Here is a 23065-nt window from a genome sequence, read left to right as displayed (position 1 = left end):
CTGCCATTCTCCAGTCTCTTCCTGCCTGCAAGTCATGCAGCTTACAGTTCAGTACTCTGGATGAGGGGAGAGATGTGTCACCTTGGGGGAGGGGTGGTACAAGTCAGGTCAAGCTGTTCCTTTTATCCTCTCAATGCATTCAAACTCATTTAGTTTTTGTTCCATAGGTGTGCTGCAACTTCTCTCCTGGAAACCAGGACTTTTACAAAGGCTCTCTCATCTGTTAGTCATTGTCTTAGTGTTTTCCAGGGGCTCCTGGACCAAGGCCAGGAGGGGCTGCAGCCAGTTCACAGGCCATTGTACGGTACACAGCCAGAACCAAGGTCCGTATCCCTAGTAGTTGACAAACGGAGAAGCAAGACTCTTCTTGGGTCCCTTGGCATACGGTGCTGGACCCCACAATTCCCAAAAAGGCACTGCTGTCTATGATTGGATGCCAAATTACTGTCGTTGAGGACAAAACAAAGAACCTCATATTCTGCCTTGAGGCTGATGTTACTTCTCAAGGGTTTGTTGTTTCAATCTGCATTTCTTTGAGAGTGGGCACTTTTTTTTCTCATGTATTTCTTCTCTGGGAATTACCAGACCATGTACTCTGCCCATTTTCCCTTGGAGGCATGACATTCTTTCCTTTTAAAATTCTTTATATATTAAGGATATCAATTGTTTATAATAAACATGGCAAATATTGCTCTCAGCTTGTGTCTTTCAACCATGTTTATAGTGCTTTTTGTTTTTGTTTTTGTTTTTGCAGTCAGAGTACCAGTTTTGTGATACTTTCTTTTTTCATCATGTTTGCCTGATGATGTTTTTAAACTTATGGCAAATTTTAAACATCTTCCACCAGAAAGATTAACTTTTTTGGAAGAGACAAATTACGGGGAAAAGTGATTCATTATCAAAACAGAAAAAAAGAATAACAGTATTTTTTTAAGTGCAAAAATATTAAAAATCTTGTCAGAGCCCTTTATAAAAGAAGTGCAAAATATTCAATTACATCACAGTATAGGCTTTTGCACTGTCTGCCCCACAAATCTTGTATTGATCCAGGTGGTTGGTTTGAGAGCCAGCATAACATGGAGATGCAAGAATCAGCAGGATTAAGTCCAAGAAGAATAAAGCCAGATGGCTTTGGAGGACCCAATGTGAAAGGACAAGTACAATAGGAATTATTACACTCTTTAATCATTCCCACAAAAATTGATGGGAGTTTTTAAAGAAGTCTTTTTTTCTTAAAGTGCGGAAATGATCTTCGATAGTCCAACTAGGAGATGATATATTACAGGCATTTTAGACAAGATGACTGCAGCCATATAAAAACTTAGTTTTATTATAGGCACTTGATGCAAACACTCAGTATTTTCTGCTACTTCTATAATCTTTCAGCAAGATAGTCAGTTACAGTCCAAAGAAGAAAATATAAACAAAAATTATACACTTTATTAACAAAATCTGCTCCAAATTACCCTATAAATTTTAAAAGGCAATTAACACCATTATTTTATTCCATTTGATGGTGTTTCTTTCTGTTCCTTTTAGTATAAAGTCTTTCAAGACTCTGAACTCGGTGGAATGATCTTCAGTTGTGGCAGGAAATGTTAATCAGGTAACTCTACACAATTTTTCCAGTAAGTGCTTGCTTTTTATATTTGATTAAATGCCATAGTTTAATATATATATTAGACAATATTTAACAGCTCATATGGTCACAGTTCACTAGCGCTTTGCTCCGGCCTGGACACTGACCATGGAATGATAGATGCCTTTCTGCGCCAGCAGCTGCTGATGCGTGCCATGCTCCATGACTCTGCCGTTCTGAATCACCACGATCACATCTGCGTTCTGGATGGTGGACAGGCGGTGAGCAATCACGATGCAGGTGCGGCCTTCCCTGGCTTTGTCCAGGGCTTCTTGGACAACCTGTTCAATAATCACATCAATTAACTCTGATAGAAACAGCCCTCTCCCTTTAACTCCTCCTCTGTAACAAGCCTCACAGTTGACTTCTCCAAGTGCTTCCTTACCAGTGGTGTCAGTGCAATGTAACAGATTTGACAAAGCAAGGGACCAGTCATATCAGAATACCGAATCCTAGTTGGGATTAGTTCCTGAGGCAGGATTTATCTCTTCTCAAAGTTGTAACAGTGAATCCAGCCCATCTAAGCACTTAAAAACACTTAGTAGCGTGCCTAGCCACCCAGCATCCTTCAAAGCAGTCTGGTGCTAGAGTAAATTCAGGATGCCTGAGCACAGGCAAAACACAGCCTCCTTGAATTCTGGTGCTTTTAAGATAAAAACCTATCTCAGAATGAGTCTGTCTTTCAGGTATCTGAAGACTCAACTTTTTCTCTAACTGAATATAATGACTAATTTTTATCTTAAGGCACAGTCAGCATTTAACATTGTACCATGCGTCCACTTTTTTACAGAGCCGCTAAGAAGATGCTGCCGGAAGAAATCAGACTGTGTCTCCTGAATGCGGCTTCTTTGGTCAGTACAAAGTGATCCAGGGCTATCTTTTGTAGCATAAGTGCTATAATACTAATCCACTTTGTTTCATCTTAGTTCTCTTGAAGGACAGCTACAGAGAGTGTTTAAATTCCACTGAAGGCTGACATAAGTAACCCTCAACGTACCTAGCTGGATTTTGTTCTCTACCGTGGATGACAGAAACACCAATCTAAACCTCTGAGGGACAACTGATCAAGTATGAATGAGTCCAATTTAAATTCTTACCTTTTCACTTTCTGTATCCAGAGCTGATGTAGCTTCATCCAAAAGCAAAACATTAGGCTGTCTAACAAGGGCACGAGCTATTGCAATGCGCTGTTTCTGGCCACCAGAGAGCTGAGTTCCTTTGTCTCCTACTCTGGTGTTATATTTCTGTAAATAGGGTTTTGTTATTATGAAAAGCAGAAGTGATAACGTTCTGAAAGAGAGTTTGACTATAGAAAATAGGATAACCACTTCCATACACACACAAAAAATCTAGGTTCAGAAGCTAAGAATAGATTCATAGAGAGTTAAACAGTAAAAACATAGCTCTAAACGGCAGGTTTGATCTCTCTCCTTAAAAACAGACATTTGGGAAACAGACATGTGCAAACTCTGTATTTTCTACTCAGTTCTGTTGTGAACCTGAAATTGCTCTAAAAGAATAAGGTCTATTAAAAATAAAATTTAAAAAATAAAATAAAATAAACAAAAAATAGACATTTGGGTCTTAAAAGTTACGTTTTAGTGTAAACCAGCCAACATTTTTACAAGGAAGAACACTTGCCATGCTAGTCTCTTCCCACTTCTGGTTTCATTATATTTGGGACAAAGATTGGTAGGAGAAAGGAAATTAGATTTTAACAGACTACGCATAACAAAGGCATCAAAACTCATTTTATTTATAACCAGCAGGTGACACTCTCTGCATTATTTTAAAGTGAGGAAGGGAAAAAATTCTTGGGATGCCAGCCTTTTGGTGTCTGGTTTTTTTATAAAACTATCTCCAGTGCTTCAACAATTTTAATGGATGTTAAGGAATTCTATTTGGATATCTGCCTTGAAAACCTGAAACCCCCTGATTTATTTTTGTTTTGAGTTCTGCTGAAATTTTTTGCATATTGTTTCCCACAGAACACAATGGTCACTAAGTATTCAGTACGACGTGAAGGACAGGAGTTTAAAAGGTAGGGGACAGCAGAAACAGAATGTGTAACCTAGAAAACAATATTATCTTCTTATTTTCAGGTCCTTGCCAGGCTGAAACTTTAGTCAAACTGTTAGAGCAGGCAGGTAGCTAGATATGAGCAGACAAAGGGGGACACAGGCCAAATGGCAGAAAATCATACATCTTGTGAACAACAGGGATCCTAGGACAGACCAAGAAAAACAGGATCCTCTGGACTGATAAAAAACCTGTACCTTCAGGGTTGATAAGCGTCCTGGAGGCAGTAGGGTAGGACAGGACAGGAATCTCCACCATCCAAATGTAACCTTTCGTTCATTATGACCTCCATCCAAATGTAACCTTTTGTTTATGATACCCCCATCTGAACGTAACATTTTGTTCATTATGACCTCATGCAACCTCCCAATCAAGACTAAACAAGGATTAAAAAAAAATCTTTCTTCCCCACCTGGGAAAGTGGAGCTGGGATGAAGATCAAGAAAAGACGATCCCAAATCCCTCTCCACCAATGAATATTTTGCCCATTCATTTTTACACTCATATAACGAGCTTGCCAAAGAAGCTCAGGGCAGCTACCCACCTGGGTCGGCCCACTGTTTCCTTGAGAGTGTACTCTCTATCCCTTAATAAATTCTTGCTTTGCTTTCTTGACCTCCATGTCTTGTTTCTGAATTCTTTCTGCGACAAGACAAGAACTTCTCGCCCACAACAAAACAGCGGGCTCTGATTCTAACATCCAGAGCTTGACTTTAAAATTCAAGTTCTATATGGGGTTGCCTATTTTCACTTGCTCTTTCTGGCAACACTAGTTCCATGGCACGTAACATAGAGGTCTCCACCTGCAGATGGAGTAGGAGGAGCCCAGGTGAGGTTCCAGAAGATGGTCGGTACAGGCTCCACCTTAGAGCTGCAGCAGGGAGAGCTGCAAGGAGGCAGAAGGAAGGAAGGCTGGGAGAGAAATGCGGAGGGGAGAGAAGTGCTTCTGTGGGCCCTGCACTCAGACTTGGAGGGAAAGGCTCCCAGACGTATGCACTTTTCGGTCTGGCGGCTCACAGGGAGAGGCAGTCAGGTGATCAATTACACATGGCATTGAATAGCGATGGGAAGTGCAGCCAGATGCTTGTGCACGAGGGGGAGTGTGTTTTGGTCACTCATTTCTCTTCACCTTTGGGAAACCAGCCCTTTAGAAATCAATCACACGCCAGGGAGGCTGCCACACGCTCCGAGGTGCCTCACTGGGAGAGAGACTTACATTAGGCAGCCCCTCGATGAAGGGGTGTATGTTGGCCTCCTTGGCTGCCCGCACGATCTCCTCCTGCGACACGACCCGGCTGTTGTCTCCGTAGGCAATGTTCTCGCCGATGCTGCAGTCGAACAGGATGGGCTCCTGGGACACGATGCCCATGTGTGCCCGGAGCCACTGGACATTCAGATGCTTTATTTCCTGGCCGTCAATTAGCTGAAAATGAGAGTTTACAGATCAACTTCGGGACCAGTAATTTTGAATTCATCATTTCATACATTAAAATCACCAAGTTATTATGAGAATTTTTGTTGTTTTTAGTTTGGATTGTCAAGGTGAACTGCATAAGGTCATAACTGCATGCTCTGAGGAACGGTCATGCTTCGTCTGTGTTGACCCTGGCTTCTGATACACGCATGTAGTAGGCAGAATAATCTCCCCCACCCCAACAAGATATCCATGTTCTAATCCATAAAGCCTGTAAATGTTACTCACACGGCAAAGGGGCATTAAGGTATAAGGGTTGCTCATCAGTTGACCTCAAAATGAGGATATTAGGTTGGATTATCCAGGTGGACTCAACATAATCATAAGAGTCCTCAACTGCAGAAGAAGGAGGCAGGAGAGTAGGGATCACAGTGGTTCAACACGAGAAAGACTCAATTAATCACTGCTGGATTTGAAGATGGAGGGAGAGGTCATGAGTTAGAAAAGATAAGAAAGCAGATTCTCGCCTGGTGCCTCCAGAGGGAACACAGCCCTGCTGACACCTTAATTTTAGCCCACTAGGATCCATGTTGGACATCTGACCCCAGAATTTATAAGATAATAAATTTGTGTTGTTTACATCATTCAATTTGCTGTAATTTGTTATAACAGCCATGGGAAACGAATATGATGCATTATATTTCTGGGACATATCCTGGCATCCTTATACTTATGGATTGATTTTTCACAGGAAAAGTAGCCACGATCAGATTGGAAATAACCGATATGACCACATAATAGGTCTGTAGGTCAGACTTCTGATCCGACCTCTTAGTTAGGATCAGGTTTTTGGGAAATGGGATGCAGTAATTATATGAAATAGAAGTCAGTGTGGGAGGGTGGCTGCTGTATCTCTAAACAGGTGTTGCTCTTGGGAACGTGAACTAATTTCTCTTAGTTTCTTTGTAGGTAAAATGGAAATGATGACAATTCCTAAACTCACAGAACTGAGAATTAAAAATTATTTACAGATCCCACTGAGCACAGTGTGGGGCACAGAATACATGCATATGGGCTGTCAGTGGTTTGGAACTGCATGTGTGTGATGTACTTGGAACTACAGATGTCTGAGTGGATGAAAGGATGGAAGGACATTTACAGCATTGACCCAAAGGAGTCAAAGGGAGAGCATGCCCTTTCTTTGGTGACCTGGCTCCTTGGATTGGGGAGTGCCCCTTGCAGCCTTGCTGATAAAAGTCCTCCCTCTCTGATGCAGAGGTGTCTGCCCCAAAGATCTACTTTGCAAGAGAACTCTGGCATTCAAGTGAGAGAATTCTTCATCTCCGCTAAAGAAGAGATCAGTGACTCAGCTTCAAGCTTTTCCAATAGTGGTGATGAGTCTATTCGGAGCTCTCTAAATACTCTGAATCCGAAGTGCCTGGCTTGGTGTCTCTGGGAGACAGCTGGCCAGGGGCAGGGTACAATCTTTGCTGCAGAAAGACAGCTTCTATTTGTGAAGCTGGTAGGTACAAGGTTGGATGGACAATACAGCCATGACCCTATTAGTACCAAGCTCAGTTGCCATGGAGACTGTTTCAAGCATCTATGCTCCAGGCTTCCTCCCACTGTTAAGTGCAGGTGGGCAGTATAAAGTGGAGAGGCAGGAACAACTATACAAGGATGGGGCGAAAGAGCAGGTCTTATTAGATGGGACACTGTACTTGAGAAATGGAAATTTGAAGAAAGAAAGAGTAGTTTAACAAATATTTTTTCTCAGGCTTATACCCCTAGAAGAAAAACAGACACTATCCAACCAACATATTCAGACGAGTATGACTGATTCCAGCAAGTTTTAATGAGATTCTCTGTCACACGGAATACAGTAAGACTCTTGGGCCTCCTCATCCCTACCTGAAACAGAGCAACTGGAAACTATTTAAAACCTGTGTTAGCTAGAGAATCCTTTCCTTAGGGACAACATGTGTAGGAGCCCAAATCACACTGCTGATCAATACAAAGCTTCTCTGGCTGAGGCATATGGGGCTGTCTGAGGGAAGGCCAAAAACTCTGGGGACTCAGGGAACTCTCACAAGGTACTGGCCTAAATAAAAACTTAAGGGAAAGAAACACATTGGCAGTAACAATGAAAGGCCAAACTAAGATGATAAGCCACCTCTATTCTAGACTTAAGCCTATGCCTGCTTTCCATAGCTCAAACCACCAAATGTTATATATGTGTTATTCTGCTTTAAGATTTACTTTGAAATAATAACCACAGATAAAATATTGAGCACTGACTATATTATAGGCCCTGTGCTAACTATGTCTCATGCACCCTCTTGTTTAATCTTCATAACACTTGTGAGGCAGATGTGATTTTAATCCCTAATTTACAGATGTGGACATGAGTGGAATTAAGTCACTTGTGCAAGGTCACGCTCAGTAACTGGGGGAGCTTGGATAGGATCCACACACTACAGGTTGTGTTTTGCCAACACAGGTATCTCATAACTGAAAGACATTTTCTGTCCCACCTCGAAAGAGGAATGCCCCCATCTTAGCTCAGGGAGCCACTGGGTAATACCCAGACAATGACAACAGTGTCACTGACAGCAACAATACACCTAGGAGGGAGAGAGGATGCTGATGGTGTTGTGGGGGATGGGCTGGCAAGGGGAGAAAGGAAAGGTCAGGGAAGACTCATCCCAGAGTGAGTCTTAGTGAAGCTCATGAATTTAAGCTTTAAAGACCCTCATGTGCAGGTCAACACTAGGAGCTGAACAGTGTTCTGGGTGGGAGGGAGGTCAGCCTGTAGTCAGGAAGCTCTTACTGGTAAGCATTTATGAGGGACCAGAATCTTTAAGGTTTCAATATTTTGTTGTGAATTTTTTTCACTCGAAGAAAATACTCACTTTGCACCTCATTTTTTATTCATAACTTTGTATTCTTTTCAGCACAGTCCGTGAAATTGTACAACCTTCAGGCCCCACAAAACTTGGAACCTCCACCCTGAACAATTCTATAGCTTCATTTTTTAAGACTCTCCACAATTTGACCTAAACCTGTCAAACTTATCAGCTCAGTGTTTCCCAAACTATGGTTGGTATTAGAATCACCTGGGAAAATTATAACAACGAGAAGGCCAGGCCTTAACCTACTTGAGGGAGCTGGGGTGGCTGTGTTCTTTGTTCTCTCACTAGCCCATTCTGATCCACATCAGTTTGAGAACCACTGCTCAGGTCAATGTTCCTCAGAGTATGATTCAAGGCCCGCTGAGGTCATGAGCTTTCCTAACCTCAGAGTCAAGTCCTTGCTTCAGCTCTTACGATCAAATAATGCTCAAATCCACAGACTCATTTTTTATGGCAAGAAGAACTAACTATTAGTAGCCTACTAACTGAGGGTTAACTAAGGGTCACTGATGTTCACAAACAAAACTTGGCACATTTACTAGTGTTCACTGAGGACACTTCCATTAAGAAGTCTGGCTGCCATGCAGCAGTTGGCAGTATTTCAAAGCTCTCGTGCAAATGCATAAGTGCAGGTCATTGTACTTGTGCAACAGGTCAGGACATTTTGTTTTCAGGGTGCAGTGTTGTCTTGAGATGGCTGTCTGACACTCTCAGCATTCATTTCCATATTCTCCTGTGTCTGCCCTTCCATGTATTAAGGGAACGGAAGACTAAAAACTATTTTCCAGGCTCCCTTCTAGTTCTGGTAGTCACTGAGGTTCTACCAGTGAGATGCACTGTGCAAAATCTTGGGAGTCAGAGGCCAATTCTCTTTAGAAGCTATGGTGACCTAACTCTCATATTCTGGCAGGCGGGAGTTTTTTCAATGGCTGGACTCTGGTCCTGGGTCTGCAGGTTTGGAGCAACTGGGACATTGGCATAACTTTCTGCAACTTCCTGGCCACAGGATCCCAGCTGCAGTGCTGTGGTGTGAACATCTGGGAGCACTGACTGTTACTTTTCAAACTTCCACTCTTCCAGCCCTTCCAATGATTTTGTAAGCATCTCAATCCCCTTATTAAATACGTATCTGCTTGAAATATCTAGAGCAGTTTCTGTTTCCTACACTGAACCGTCCACTAATATGGTCAATGTTTTTAATTTTGCTCCCCTTGAGTTTATGTACATGGAGGAAAAATCATTCATTTCTTTACTTTCTTCTTGTCTAATTATTATACTGTTTACCATTATTGCTGTTTTCCACTCCAACACTTTATTATTGTCAAGTATTTCTTTTTTTCCACTAAAGTGACTATGAGTGCACTGGAGGGGGAACAGGGAATAAAATTTTTTTTGTCTTTCCTAAGTGGGTTATAATCAAAAAAGTTTGAGAACCACTACTCTAATTAAATCTGCTATTTCAGCCAAACTGGCCTATAAGTTGCATTGGGAATAATCACTTACCAGCCACCGCTAACAGTATCTCTTTCACTGAAAGACACCCTGACTGCTCACCCTTATACCCTTAGACAACCAGCTCTAGGCTTGTCTTCCTTAACTTACCAAAGTATACACCCCAATTTTTCAGTTAAAATCTTTGAGGACAGACATCATCCCCTACAATTCGTTACAGCTCAACACTTAACACACTGCTTAATAAGTGTCTATTAAAGACCATGATCAGTGTCTGAGAGCAAACATTTCCTCCTCTAATTGCTTCATTTGTCAGTGAGCTCTTCATGGAGAGTTCTTCGTTCAAACCTTAGCCAAAAGACCGAAGCATAACATCAGAATTTACAGAAACTATAAAACAAGGTAATACAAATAAGGAACAAAGCTTAAAGAAGAGCAAAGCTTATGTAACTGTCAAAGAATGGACTGAGTAAAGGAAATAACTTCGAATACAATAAGAAATATTTACGATAACTGTGATTTCCATGGGGAGGTACAAAAAGCCCTGGACTACAGGTGGAAAATTCTATCTTAATCTACATCAGTTAATGCAAGTAAGACCCACTTGGAGCTGGTGGACATCAGTCTGACTGCAGAAAGCAGCTGTCCATGTTGGTTGGTCAGTGCCCATACCATCCTAGTTGTTAAATATTTTACAGTATCAACTCTGAGTACAACCAATAACTCAATGCCTACATAATGAAAACTTTCTGCTCTAAATTCTAATCCTTCCTAATTTGATTCTTGTTCTAGTCTCCATTATAGTCATTTAAAATTTCACTGCTCCCTTCAAGACTCCTAGCTCACTACTGGTACGGAAGACAGTCCCTGAGAGGCACTCACTGGAGGTTTGTTGAATGTTGAATGAGTAAATCCGACCCTTCACTTATTCTTTTAGTTTCAGAAACCAAAGAGAATCCCTCTATGTCCCTTATTTGATTCCCAAATTTGTTGATGTCGCTTTTTGCCCCTTTAGAAGGTGTTTCAGTGCCCTCTCTCTATGAATGGTTTTATCTTGTCCTCAGCCATAAATTCCCCATCCTAAACACTCTCCCTGGACTCTGCCTCCCCATTCTTATTTTCCTTTCCTTCACCTTTGATCTTCTTGAGAGTCTACACTCAGTTTCCAATTACCCTCCTAACCATACGTCAGCCACGCTAAACTGTTTTATACTACACCTACATCACTGAAAATACTTTAAAATCTCAGAAGCAGCCTATTAATTGCCAAATCCTCCCATATCCTTTCAGTCTGCACCTAACCCACCTCTCCCTGACATTTGTCACTGCTGACTACCTTTCTCCTTGTTGAAACTCTTTCCATCCCTGGCTCCCATCTCCCTAGTCTCTCTCAGCATCCCTCCTCCAGCTTTCCGGCTACTTTCAGTTTTCCTGGATCTTCTCGGATAAACTGAGACCTAACCAAGGGGAGGATGATGCGTGGTTTTTAGACTTTTTAGGCTGCTTCCAAAGGAGGGGAGAGGAGCAGTGTTGAGAGAAAGGCTAGAGAAGTTGGCTGGGGCAGTGGACACAGCTTGGAGACTGTATCTAGGATGTCAGACCTTAAGTAGGATCGTTATTTAAAGGTTTGAAAAACCATGGCTTCTAGGCGAGAATTAAATACATCCAGACATTTAGATGACAAAAAACTGGACACGAGATGAATAAGAAAGTGTGCTCACCACTTTCCCAGCCAAGGGGTCGTAGAACCGCTCCAGGAGCTGGACCACCGTGCTCTTCCCACAGCCGCTGCTGCCCACCAAGGCCAGGGTCTGGCCTTTCTTCACCTCGAGGCTCAGTCCCTGAAGCACAGGGATGTCTGGTCGCGTGGGATAGTTGAACTTGACTTCATTAAATGTCACATTTCCTTCCATTGTAATCTAAAATCAGAAAAATAACAGTACATTTAATTGCTGCAATCTTGAAAACTCATTTTATAGCCAACCCTTTACTGCCAGGTGTCAGAAGGTGGTGACCTGCATTAGCATCAATCAGGCTTTGCTTGTAACTGCTAGAATGTAGTAAGTGAGATCTCAAAGGGTCAGTGTTTTTATAGCACGTTGCATTACACACAACATATGTGATAGCTCAAATCTTTAGTTTCTAGAGAATAGAGTAACCTACATATAATAAAACCTGATTAACAGGATTTGTGTATACAGTGGGCAGTATTTCCATATCCTTGTGGCTTTGTTGAACAAAAGTAGTAGATGTTAACCTGTATGATCAGCATTTATTAAAATGAACTCCTGATATAGAAAGTTCTACTTTATTACCAAGCAAATAAAAAAGTACAGATTTTTAACAATTTTTAAAAGTTTTTTTTGGGGGGGTTAATTAGGTTTATTTGTTTCTTTATTTATTTATTCTTTTTTTTTTTTTAATGAAGGTACTGGGGACTGAACCCAGGACTTCTTACATGCTAAGCACACACTTTACCACTGAGCTATACCCTCCCCCACCAAGCACAGATTTTATTAAGCTTCCTCTTAGAATACTCTCATCCATCAGTTAGGAGCAGATCATATAATCAAAACTTCAAACTGACCGGCTTCAGGCCTTCCGTGCTATAGCTGTCGATCAGAGGGACTTTTTCAATGATCATGATGATGTGGGATGCTGAAATTTTGGCCTTGGCATAGTCAGGAGCAAATGAACTGACCTGCCCTACAGCCATGGCTCCAAAGACGATAGCTGAGAACACTCTGCAAACAACAAAGACAGAACATGTGCACAAAGAGTTACGACTGCAGTGCTAGAAAGGTGACACTTCTAAAACCAGAGAGCACTGCCTCAATTACAAAAACACTACTCCAACAATAAAACAAAACAAATAAAACACATTTCCTTATAAGTTCATGACACAGTAATAGAGTGATTGTAAAATGGCCCCAGGTTTCATCTCTCTCTGTGTCCTCACCTTCTTGTAATGTGACTTTGCAGCTCCTCCTTTTAAGAAGTGGAATGTGTTTTCCTACCCTTTGAATCTGGGGTGCCTTTGACTTGTTTTGGCCAACAGGATGTGGTGGAAGTGACTGTTGCCAGTTCAAAGCCTATGACTCAGGGGACTTTGCGTGCTTCTCTCTCTCTGGAGGACAAGATACAGATAGAAGAGTGCTGTGTGAGCCCCAGCCAACTAGCTTGTAGCTCACTGCACTCAAGAGTCAGCCTAGCTGAGATCCACTATGCCCAACCCAGATCAACAGAACTGCCCTGCTGACGCACAGACTTAAGGGCAAAAATAAATGTTTATTACTGTACGTCACTGGGAGTTAGTGGTTGATTGTTATGCAGCATTATTTTGGCAATCAATAATGGAGAGAGACAGTTCTGCTGGAATTACATCAGATTCTTAGAAAACCTGTGAGCTGCACAGCAAAGAGCGAGTTCCTTCAAGAGCCAGATATCGTGCTGCTCTCATGAAGTGACGACATTCTTAATCTTTGACATGGGACTCATCGTAGCTTAATGCAGGGAAGGACCTCACAGGGTATCAAGTCCAGTTCTCAGTGTTTGTGCCAGGGCACTTCCCCTAAGTTGGCTTCCATCCTTTGTTTTAGGAAGTCGGAAGTTTGGCTGAGGAAGTCTATTGTTAAAAAAATTTCTTTTCAAGCTGAAGAAAAATGTACATCCCTTTGCATAATAACACCCTCCAAGCACTGGACTATTGTGAAAAAGGCCCTTTGCTTCTTTGGTATCCCCTTTCACCCTCAACACTCCACCTGCCTCCTCTAGACAGATTTATCAAAATGCTTTTCTAAACAGTGGGCCTGGAACAGACATAATATTGGGAATCTTCCCAGAATAATACTAAGTTCACTAGGTCCGTTCCTTGGGACTCTCTGCCTGTGTTAATGGCGCACACAGTGTCTTTTTTTTTTTTTTAATAGCGCTAAATAAATCACACAGATAGTTAACCTTGGGCTTGTTACTATTTAGACCTGTAGGATCTTTTTAAAATGGACTGCTCTTCAGATAGGTCTACCCTATCCTTTACTTGGAAGATTGATTTTCCAAATCTCAATGGCCAAGAGTCAGCAACTTTCATCAACTGCATACCTTAACCTTGGAGTAAAGCAATACATCAAATAATATTTAATCAAAGCACTAATGCTAATGATGCCTGGTTTTGATCTTTTGGTCATAGCTATAAATAGCACCCAAATGTCATTTGTCATATAGATATTAAGTGGAAATTTAAAATTTGCTGATGGGGTCATCTGGAGAAAACTATAATGCATGCACAAGTCAGTGTCTAAATAGGATGGAAATATTATACTAATACATTATATTTCCAGGCTTAGATGGCTCTGATTTAAATGTAAAACTGTATTACCACTAATTATCGTATGCTATTCAAAGGGCAGCTCAGCCATCACCAAATCTAGACAGTCAGGAAAATTACACACACATTTCACGACCAAACTGCGTATTTGAGCATTGTCTTCTACCTGAACAATTTGCTGCATTCACACTGACAGAGCAGACATCCTAGGTTAGCTTTCCTTTGTCACTTCTCAATTTCTCCAGCTTTCACCTTCTAACTGCTTTTTTTTTCATGTCAAGGAAAGCAAATTTATCCTGGAACCTTCCAGGGCTCTCAGAACTCAGTGCTCCACACTCATTCTTCAGGCGCCCTGTTAGTCCTTTACAAGGAGCCAGGTACCTGCTCTGGGTTAAGCTTCTGCCCAAGCACCCAGGCCTTCTGGAAACCCCTCACTGAATGACCATCCCACTGAGCCATGAATGCAGGAAGGCTGAATGTGTGAGTAAGCACCAGGCAGAAGGAAACTCAGGGGCTCCCCAAATGAAATGAGGTGCTTCCAGAATAGCATACGGAAACTTCAGAGGCAAAATGCCATCTTCTGAACCACCAAAGTCTCTTCATGAAGCTTCGCAGTAAGGTTTTCTATCCAGGCATGAAGTATGTTACCTCGGCTTGATTTCTAGGGTTTAACTGTAACTAGAGCTCCATACTTACAACAGAACATCCTGAAAGTCCATGAGGCCATGCGCCACCAAGTAGGCGCCAAACCGGAAACAGCCAGCGTAAGAGAAATACATCATTGCCTGGGTGAGGGAGAACGTGATTCCAAAGATGTGCGCCTTCCTCAGAGAGTTTCTGAAAAGAAGACATTTTGAAACTTCCTTGACTTTCATTTCTCAACCCTGAAAATGGTTAGCAGTTGGGTATGGAGTTGCGGCAGATAAAAACGGGTTTCGTTTCCAAAAATCTAAGTTCCTCACATCACCACTTGAAAGAATTGAGGAAACTGGCTAATCTCTGAGCCTCAGTGTCTTCATCTTTAATGAAGAATTAACCACACCTCAAAGTGTTGAGGTAAAGTTAAAATAAGCCAGCAAAAACATGATGAGATGGTTAGGAATTAATACATGGAATTTCTACCTCTTTTCCCTCATTCATGGATAGATAACATGTATGTACTATACAGTGAACATTCATTCAATACACATTGACCCAAAACACACAAGGTGCAGGGACCACGCTGGGCCACACAGAGGAACCAGGCATGTTCTTGTCCTTGGGGACCGAGAAGTCAACTTGGATTAAGATTTATGCAACGAAAGTACCTTATGAACAACATGTTACAGGAAGACTGGAGGAAGCACTAACTCTCTGGGGGAGTGAGAAAAGGCTCCACAAAGGAGTTAACATGCATGGATTTTTGGAGTCACATGGCACTGGGCAATGTGGGGGTAAGAGCAGACTGGTGAGTGGGCTGGGCTTCCTACTCCTGCTTCAACCAGATCAACTCTGCTTTTATCTGTTTCATACACTGGGATTTCAAATGATTTTTTTTCCAGAAAAAAAAAGCTCTACTATTGTTTAAAAAGTTTGAAAACCCATTGATAAGGTCCAGCTCTCTCCTTTCACCATAGAAGAAGTGAGTCTCACAGAGGTTGGGTTTGCTTATGTTTACATCACTTTTTAGAGCCCTCACTGAGTTCATAAAGGAAGAACAGGAAGTCTCCATTGGAGAAGGGTAAAGAGATGAAGGAAAGGCGTACTCCAGAAGCACCACCCCCTTGGGGCCCAAAGATACCTCAAGTCTCATGTTCCTTAAAGAACTAATTCCCAGCAGGAACATGTAATAGGGTCTTCATCCAAACTTGTGTCAGAGAGTCCTTCTCAATATCCTCTCTCCCTCCCCTTCCCATTAGTTACAGCTCTCACAGCTTCTACCTCTGAGACGTCCCTGCCTTAGGTCAGGGTCTCGTGAGTCCTCTATTGGCTAATTCTAAGAGCTTCCTACTTGGCTCCTTTCTAGAAGTTTCTCCACCCATTCCCTACCTTCCAACCAAAGTAACCTTCCTGAAAACAAATCTGATGACTGGAAAACTCCCCACACTCCCCTCCCACTCTTCTGTGGTTACCTGTATGGTACCTGCAGATTCTGGGCATACATATATTCAAACTTCTCCTCTCGAGTCAAGGAAACAACTGTTCGGAAGTTTTCTATTGCTTCCGTTGCAATCTGTAACAGAGAGCACCCAGTCACTAAGGGCACAAAGGCCAACGGTGGCAGTAAGTTTGAATTCCATAAAAGAGATTAATAAAATTAATTTTAAATCAATTATTTAGTATGGCATTAGATAGTATTTAATATGTAGTATTAAATTATATTTATTATGACCCATGAGCTTCTTTGCTATGGAAAAGGATACTAAGTAACTTACCAAATCAAGTTTTCAGTCCATAAGGAAGATAGGCTAATTCAAACTTCTCTTTACAGAAAAAGAAGCTAGAGCTTAAACAGATGATGGCACTGACCTAAAGCCATCTTTTACAGCTCAAAATTAACCTGAGCACTCAGTATTTTACCTCTATTGCAGTGCTCTTTCTTCTATGATGGTCACGTTTTAAGTTTATAGTTATTATATATGTATATGTATATATATAAAATAACATGTAATGTTAATCTTTTTCTCTGAATAATTGTCATATGAGACAACTAAAGAATATTTAGAAAATACTGAAAAGAAAAAGAAGGTGATGGAAAGTTACATGTTGGTGTATTTTATATAATCCACTCACATTTTTTTCTTTTTCTAAACATATACTTAACAAAATTGGGATCCAATTCTCTATTTGGCTTTACAGCCTCATTTTTTACCTTAACAGACATCAAGAGTATTTTTCAAGGTCATCAAACATACATTACTGATGGGCTGTTTAAAGGGCCACTTAATATCCCAGTCAGCTAAGCAGTCCTTTATTGTTGAACAAGGTTTTCAATTCTTATTAAAAAATAATGCTGGAGGGGAGTATATAGCTCAGAGGTACAGCACATGCTTAGCATGCAAGAGGGCCTGGGTTTAATCTCCAGTACCTCCATTAAAATAAATAAATAAACCTAATACCTCCTCCTCAAAATAAAAACCAAACTTTTTTTAAATGATGTGATAAACATCCTTGTACATAAATGTTCGTCCATAGTGAATTATTTTCTTAGAAGTTCTCAAAAGTGAAATCACTAGGTCAAAGGGAATAAACTAATTTCTAAGGAGCATGGCACATATTATCAATTTCTTTTCCAGAAAGTTCCTATCATTTAATTATATTTTACTTGAATATAGCTTTTAACAAGGCTATTTGACTAGGACAAGTACATCCTTTACAACCTCTGGGTAAAGGGCTATGGAAAATACAAAAAACAATGTACAAAATGAGATTTCAGCCTGCATCAGTGTGGGACCTTGAAACACTTCTCTGTCTTGTTCTCCTCACCTGTAAAATGAGGAGGTTGGACAAGAGGGTCTCTGAAGTCCCTTTTTAACTCTTTAATTCTAGCAGGAATAATTTCTCAAATTGTAAGTCTAAATTATAAATCAGTAAGGAAAATTTGATTGTTTAAGATGTTTTTCCTTTCTCTGGCCTCTACACTGGTCAGAACTATTCTAAAACAGACACATTCAGTTACACTGGAGTGACTTAACAGCTTAAAAGTCACAAACACAAAATCTCACTATTCTTTACTGAATCCTACACAAAGACCTAATTGCAAAGATAATAGCAAATATTTGACGTAACATTAAGTCAGTTTTAAAGACTAATGCAAAAAGCTACTAGAAGAAAAAAAACCCATGATTTTAAGAACAAAAATGTATTTAAAAAATAAAGTTAAAAATAAACTCTGACCCAGTAGCCCCAGAAGACTGACCTATGTTCACCATAAGCTACTAACAAATATAGGAAAAAGGGGGAGGGTACAGCTTAGTGGTAGGATGCGTGCTTGGCATGCATGAGGTCCTGGGTTCAATTCCCAGTACCTTTATTAAAAAAAAAAAAAGATAAATAAACCTAATTACCTCCCCACCAAACAACAACAAATATAGGAAAATGTCCCGATTCAATTTATGTTACAATATTTTATAAAATTCTTTATATATTATAAAAATACACACTCATCCTAGAAAATGCTAAAAGTACAGAAAGCAAAAAGTCACAGGAAAAAATTCACCTCCAATCAAACCCCCAAAGACAATCCTTGTTCAGACCCCATGTTAGGAATATTTTTGATTATAAGGCTTCAAACAAATAGAAGAGGTTTTTCACATTAGTAAGAGAATTCAACAAATTATAACATTGTTGGTAAAGAGGTTTTACCGTAAGCTTCAGTGTAACAGTTTTAACAGATATTTTCTGTGCATATTTTCTAAGGCGAGTGTGTTTTGTTTGGGACTGGTTTGTAAATGTTGTCACTTTTTACAGTGCATGAACAGCCCTATAAAAGTAAGAGTTTATGAGTCACAGACCCTGAATGGTGAGTAAAACAATACAATCATGGCACAATTGTCTTTATCTTCCAAACAATGAAGCAATTAGGAAAAGGCTTAATTAGTACTCTGGATCCTCATAGCTTCATTTATCCCAAGAGTTTTAAATAGACTCATTAACCACTGTAAGGAGTGAGAACTTCCAATTCGAGAAGAGTAAATAGCACTGAGTATCTATCAGAAACCATTACGTACTAAGAAATTTTGAAGAAAAGAAAAAAATATGTATATGTTCCTAGAAGAAACAAAAGAAACCCTGACATTGCTCCTCCCACCCTCAAATAAACTGAAGTTTGATTAAAGCTTTTATTTTTGAGAGGCAAAAGCATCTATTCTATAAAAATGTTTCTTAGTCAATAGCAATGTGACAGAAGCCGGAGCACAGATTGCGGACAGGGTAGAGGTGATGACATCGCACAGTCAGGATACAGCCGGACATCACAACATCCTGCTCTGGAATCCTGGGCTTGCTCTGTCCCTTTAAGGGCGAACCAACAGATACGCCTGGTTCCCACTTTAGTAAGGAAGACAGACCATTAACCAGTAAATAGGAAAGAAACATAACGTGCTGAGAAAGGTTGGGAATTAATTCAAGTATCAGGAAAGACCTCTCTGAAGAGACATTCTGAGATGTGAATCCTGTAAAGGAGGCAGCCTTGGGAAGCTCAGAGAGAACCAGCTTGGAGTGTGCTAGGAACTGGGAGAAGGTCCACAAGGCCAGAGCAGGGTGGGCGACGGAGACAGCAGTGCACGAGAGAGGGTCAGAGAAGCCTCCAGAGGCTGGGTCTTGCAGAGTTTTACAATTCAGGGTAAAGGGCTGATTTTATTCTAAGTGTGATCAGAAGCCCCTAGAGGTTCTGGGGTTAGCACGATCTTATTTCTGTCTGTAAGAGATGAGTGAGGCTTCTGCGAGAGAAATGCAGAAAGCAGGTAGACAAGAACAGGAGTGAATGCAGGGAGATCAGTTAGACTGTTGCTGTGTGACTTTGGGCAAGTTACCTGATTTCTCTGAATCTTGGGTTTCATTACCTAATGGGATCATTCAAAAGGGTTATTGAGAGTGTCAAATGATGTAATGTATGTAGAGGTCTTAGCAAGATGCCTGATATATAATAAATACTCAATAAATGGTAACCTGAGAATGCTGATCAGATGGGAGCTGATTTTTATTTCATGAGCAGTCACCACTGCTCTCCCTACCTGCTTCTGCCCTTCTCATGAATCACCCCTGAATCAGAGCATTTATCCCACCACCGACCATTACCAAGAAGAGCTGCTATATTTACACATACCCTTTTCCATCTGCACCTCTTCCCTTGCCCGTGGGGGCAGAAATCAGAGTCTGAATCTGAGGCACCCTACCAAGACATTAGCCTGTGGTTAAGATCCATGCTGCCTTAAGATCGATCATCATCTTCCTACAAACAACCTAAGACTCCTTTCTGGGACATTCTGAACACGTCAGTAAGTGAAGACACTGTCAAATTGTAATATGTCTCCTTTTTATATGCATTTCATGCTAGATTTTTCCATCTTCTCCTCAGATGAAGAGTCAACAGCATAGGGGGAAAATCAACAAGTACAGGATTAAATGAAGGGACTTGTCACAGGATGGATTTCCTGACAAGGGCCCGTGTTACCTGGACCGGGCCACAGCTGGATGCCTGGGGGCCAGCCACATGCTGCTGACCCTCAGGAGAGGGCTTCTGATAGCCTGACGGGAAACATCACATGAGATCTTTCCCCCACAGACAATCACTGAGAAGCACTAAAGCTGGTCCAAAGGGATTTCCTGAAGGAATCCCAAGGACACAGGGTGAAAGCCTGAGGAGACAGCAGGGAGGTGGAGGACAAAGTGTTAGTGGTGACCAACCTGCAGGATCCCTTCCTCATCCTTACTGGTGAAGAGCCTGGCGCAGAGACAAAGTGTCTCAGACACCTGAGCCACTGTGACTGCCTGGGTCCCTGCCCTGACTCTTGGGAGCCATAGAGGATCCCCTGATAGATGTACCCCTATCCTAGATGGCTGGCCCACTCCTGGGGGTCAGTCCTGCTCTGACTGCTCATCTCTGCAATGATACAGAACACCTGGTGTCAGATTACATCCAGCCATCAGTAGATCTCTTCATTTCTTATTCTTAACAGAGGCACAACTTTGGAGCACAACCGTCTGGCTTTGAATCCTGGCTCTGAGACTTATCAGGTCTAAGGCACCAGGGGCCTGACCTGCCTGTGCCTCAGCCTCACCTGAAAAAGCAGCTAATAATAGAACCTACCTCTTAGGGTCCCTCTGAGGAGTAAAGTGTTTGCTCAAGAAAACACTGCAAATGCCATATAGGCATTTGTTGAAAACACAACCAGAAAAATCACAAATAGACAAGTATGCAGCCAAACAAGCAAACAAACAAACTAGTATTAGGGTAAGAGTAAACAGATGTAAGAAATAAGATGAAGGGAGGAGGCATAACAAAAAGGAAAGAATGATAATAATTTAAGCTACCCTACTGTACAACACAGGGAACTATATTCAATATCTTGTAATAGCCTATAATGAAAAAGGATCTGAAAAGGAATACATATATATACATATGTATAATTGAATTAGTATGCTGCACACCAGAAATTAATACAACATTGTAAACTGACTCTACTTCAATAAAAAATACATATATAAAATGAAATTTAAAAATAATTTAAGCCAGATAGAAAAAATATCTTTAAGACTTCCCCATTTTCTAATCTCCCCGCCCCTATACAATTGAATGAGCCTACTTTCCTCAAGAAAGCAATGGATTTCTGCTTGCTCCAGAGAAAGTGGGAGTGAGGAAAGGAGGGGTGGGGAAGGAGAGAGGCAGGGAGAAGAGTGGGAAGCTAGAAACCAGAAAAGCCTGATAAAATTTGTTGTCAGTCTGAGGGTCTAAGAATTTGGTTTGCTACTTTTCATCAGTTTCCAATCTGCTTTGAGGAAGCAAGTGTCAAACAAGACTGCTTTGAAGAAAAGTTATAAAAACATTCTTGGAGCACAGGTGGTAGTCGTTGAGTAACAGAACAACACTGAGTATAATATTTTACTCTATTTAGCTCAGCAATTATATTCCTTTTGACTCACCTTCCCGGCACCTTCTAGTTCTTTTTTATCTTTCAGTGCTTGTCCAGATAGCATTTTCATTTCAATAACTCCTGCTATTGCAATGATGGGCACAATTGCTAAGAGTAAAAGTGTTAACTGCCAGCCATAGATTAAGGATATAATAATGCCTGTCCCAAGATTTGCGACATTCTGGGTAATTACAGCAAGTCTGGAACCTATAGCCTGTAAAACAAACAAACAAAACATGTTCACACAGACATTTATCATCTTTGAAATCTGTGTTTCTATATTTTCTTAAGGATTATGATAATTCAGCTTCATGAAAATCTCTTCTCGGTTACGAAATAAAAAGTAAAAGTTCACTTGTAAGCGTATTCGGTTTCTAAAATGAGAATTTCCATGACTTTAGAATAAACACAGAAAGAAGATCAATGATTCAAAGTTCAATTACGTATTTCTACCTCATCTGATTTTTTAATACCAAGAAAATCTTCATGAATCAATATCATGGTCACTAATGCAAGCTCTGCAAATCAGCAAGATAAAACAGACTGACAATTATATTAAATCAGGAATGTTGGAAATTTCCAATGGTAGATGCATCACTACCCATAATTTAAGCCTAATATTTATCATTAAGGATGTCCAAATATACCTTAGCCTATTAGAGATGCTTATTATGCTTAGAAAAAATACACAGAGCTGAAAGTTACAGGATTTAATTTAGGATATTCAGCAGGCATCAGAACCTTCTGTCTGTATGCCTGAGGGAGCTGGAAGCATGACTTTCAGATGCATGTAGTTATTTCCAACTCAAAAGCCAAAGTCAAAATATACAGTCAATTCAGACCACTACTCTCTACTTCCCTCTTTTACCCTGGAAACACCCCAGGCCCTTGAACCTTTGCAAATTCCTGCTCTGGCTGCCGGATCTACTTCTCTTTGAAAATGGCCCATGTTTTTTTCACTCCCCAAACTTCCTCTGCCTGAGTGGGGCCAGTCTCAGGGAAACATTATGATGGAGCACAGTCTAGAATGGTAACGGCCACCTCTGTGATTTTGGACAAATTTTTCCCAACCCCAAAACAAGCAGGTACACTGATGAATAACTAAAGCTTCTGTCAGCTCTGAATTTTTGGACAGAATTCTTTACAAGCCCCCTGACTCAATATCAACCCTCTGAAATCATTCAACACCTATGTTGCTATAAACACCACACCAGTAATTGGGGGAAACAGGTATTACAAGATTACCAGTAGCCCCTGTACATTAAATTCCATACCAGGGAACTGCACCAGGGTTGAAAGAAACAGCCTAAATAACAGAGCATTTATTTTTGTTTGAGGCAGTCACTGAGCTTCTAATAACAGGATGCTTAGCTAAACTTGGTGCAAGTTCAAGAGTGGAGGGGCCTTCAAAGCCAGCTCTCTGTATTTGCTCATTTTCAATTTGAAGGTCAAAGATTACAACCTGAAGAGAGACTGTGGCACAGGGATGAGGGAGATTATTCCTGTTCTCAGCATTTACAAGTCCTACTCAGAACTCATTTCCCACAGCAACCGATAGAGAGGAGTACTCAGAACATCCTCCAAGTTCATAGCAGAGAAATTACCCGGGACTTAAGCTTTCAGGCATATAAA

General features: G+C 40.9%; 1 protein-coding gene across 1 annotated transcript in view; it reads right to left on the bottom strand.

The window, feature by feature from the left end:
* Positions 1–1163: 1163 nt before the first annotated feature.
* ABCB1 (ATP binding cassette subfamily B member 1) overlaps positions 1164–23065 on the bottom strand; it is a 93264-nt gene continuing 71362 nt past the window's right edge. The window contains exons 21-28 of the mRNA XM_031454831.2: positions 21444–21647; positions 15932–16032; positions 14517–14657; positions 12084–12240; positions 11218–11415; positions 4935–5141; positions 2737–2883; positions 1164–1920 (exon numbers count right to left, since the gene is read on the bottom strand). Of these exons, the coding sequence (XP_031310691.1) occupies positions 1717–1920; positions 2737–2883; positions 4935–5141; positions 11218–11415; positions 12084–12240; positions 14517–14657; positions 15932–16032; positions 21444–21647 (1359 nt within the window). The 3' untranslated portion in view covers positions 1164–1716. The remainder of the gene's footprint in view (positions 1921–2736; positions 2884–4934; positions 5142–11217; positions 11416–12083; positions 12241–14516; positions 14658–15931; positions 16033–21443; positions 21648–23065) is intronic.

The sequence above is a fragment of the Camelus dromedarius genome, chromosome 7 (genome assembly GCF_036321535.1).
Source record: "Camelus dromedarius isolate mCamDro1 chromosome 7, mCamDro1.pat, whole genome shotgun sequence".
NCBI lineage: Eukaryota > Metazoa > Chordata > Mammalia > Artiodactyla > Camelidae > Camelus > Camelus dromedarius.
Note: the sequence above shows the minus strand (reverse complement) of the source record. Positions and strands in the feature narration are given on the sequence as shown.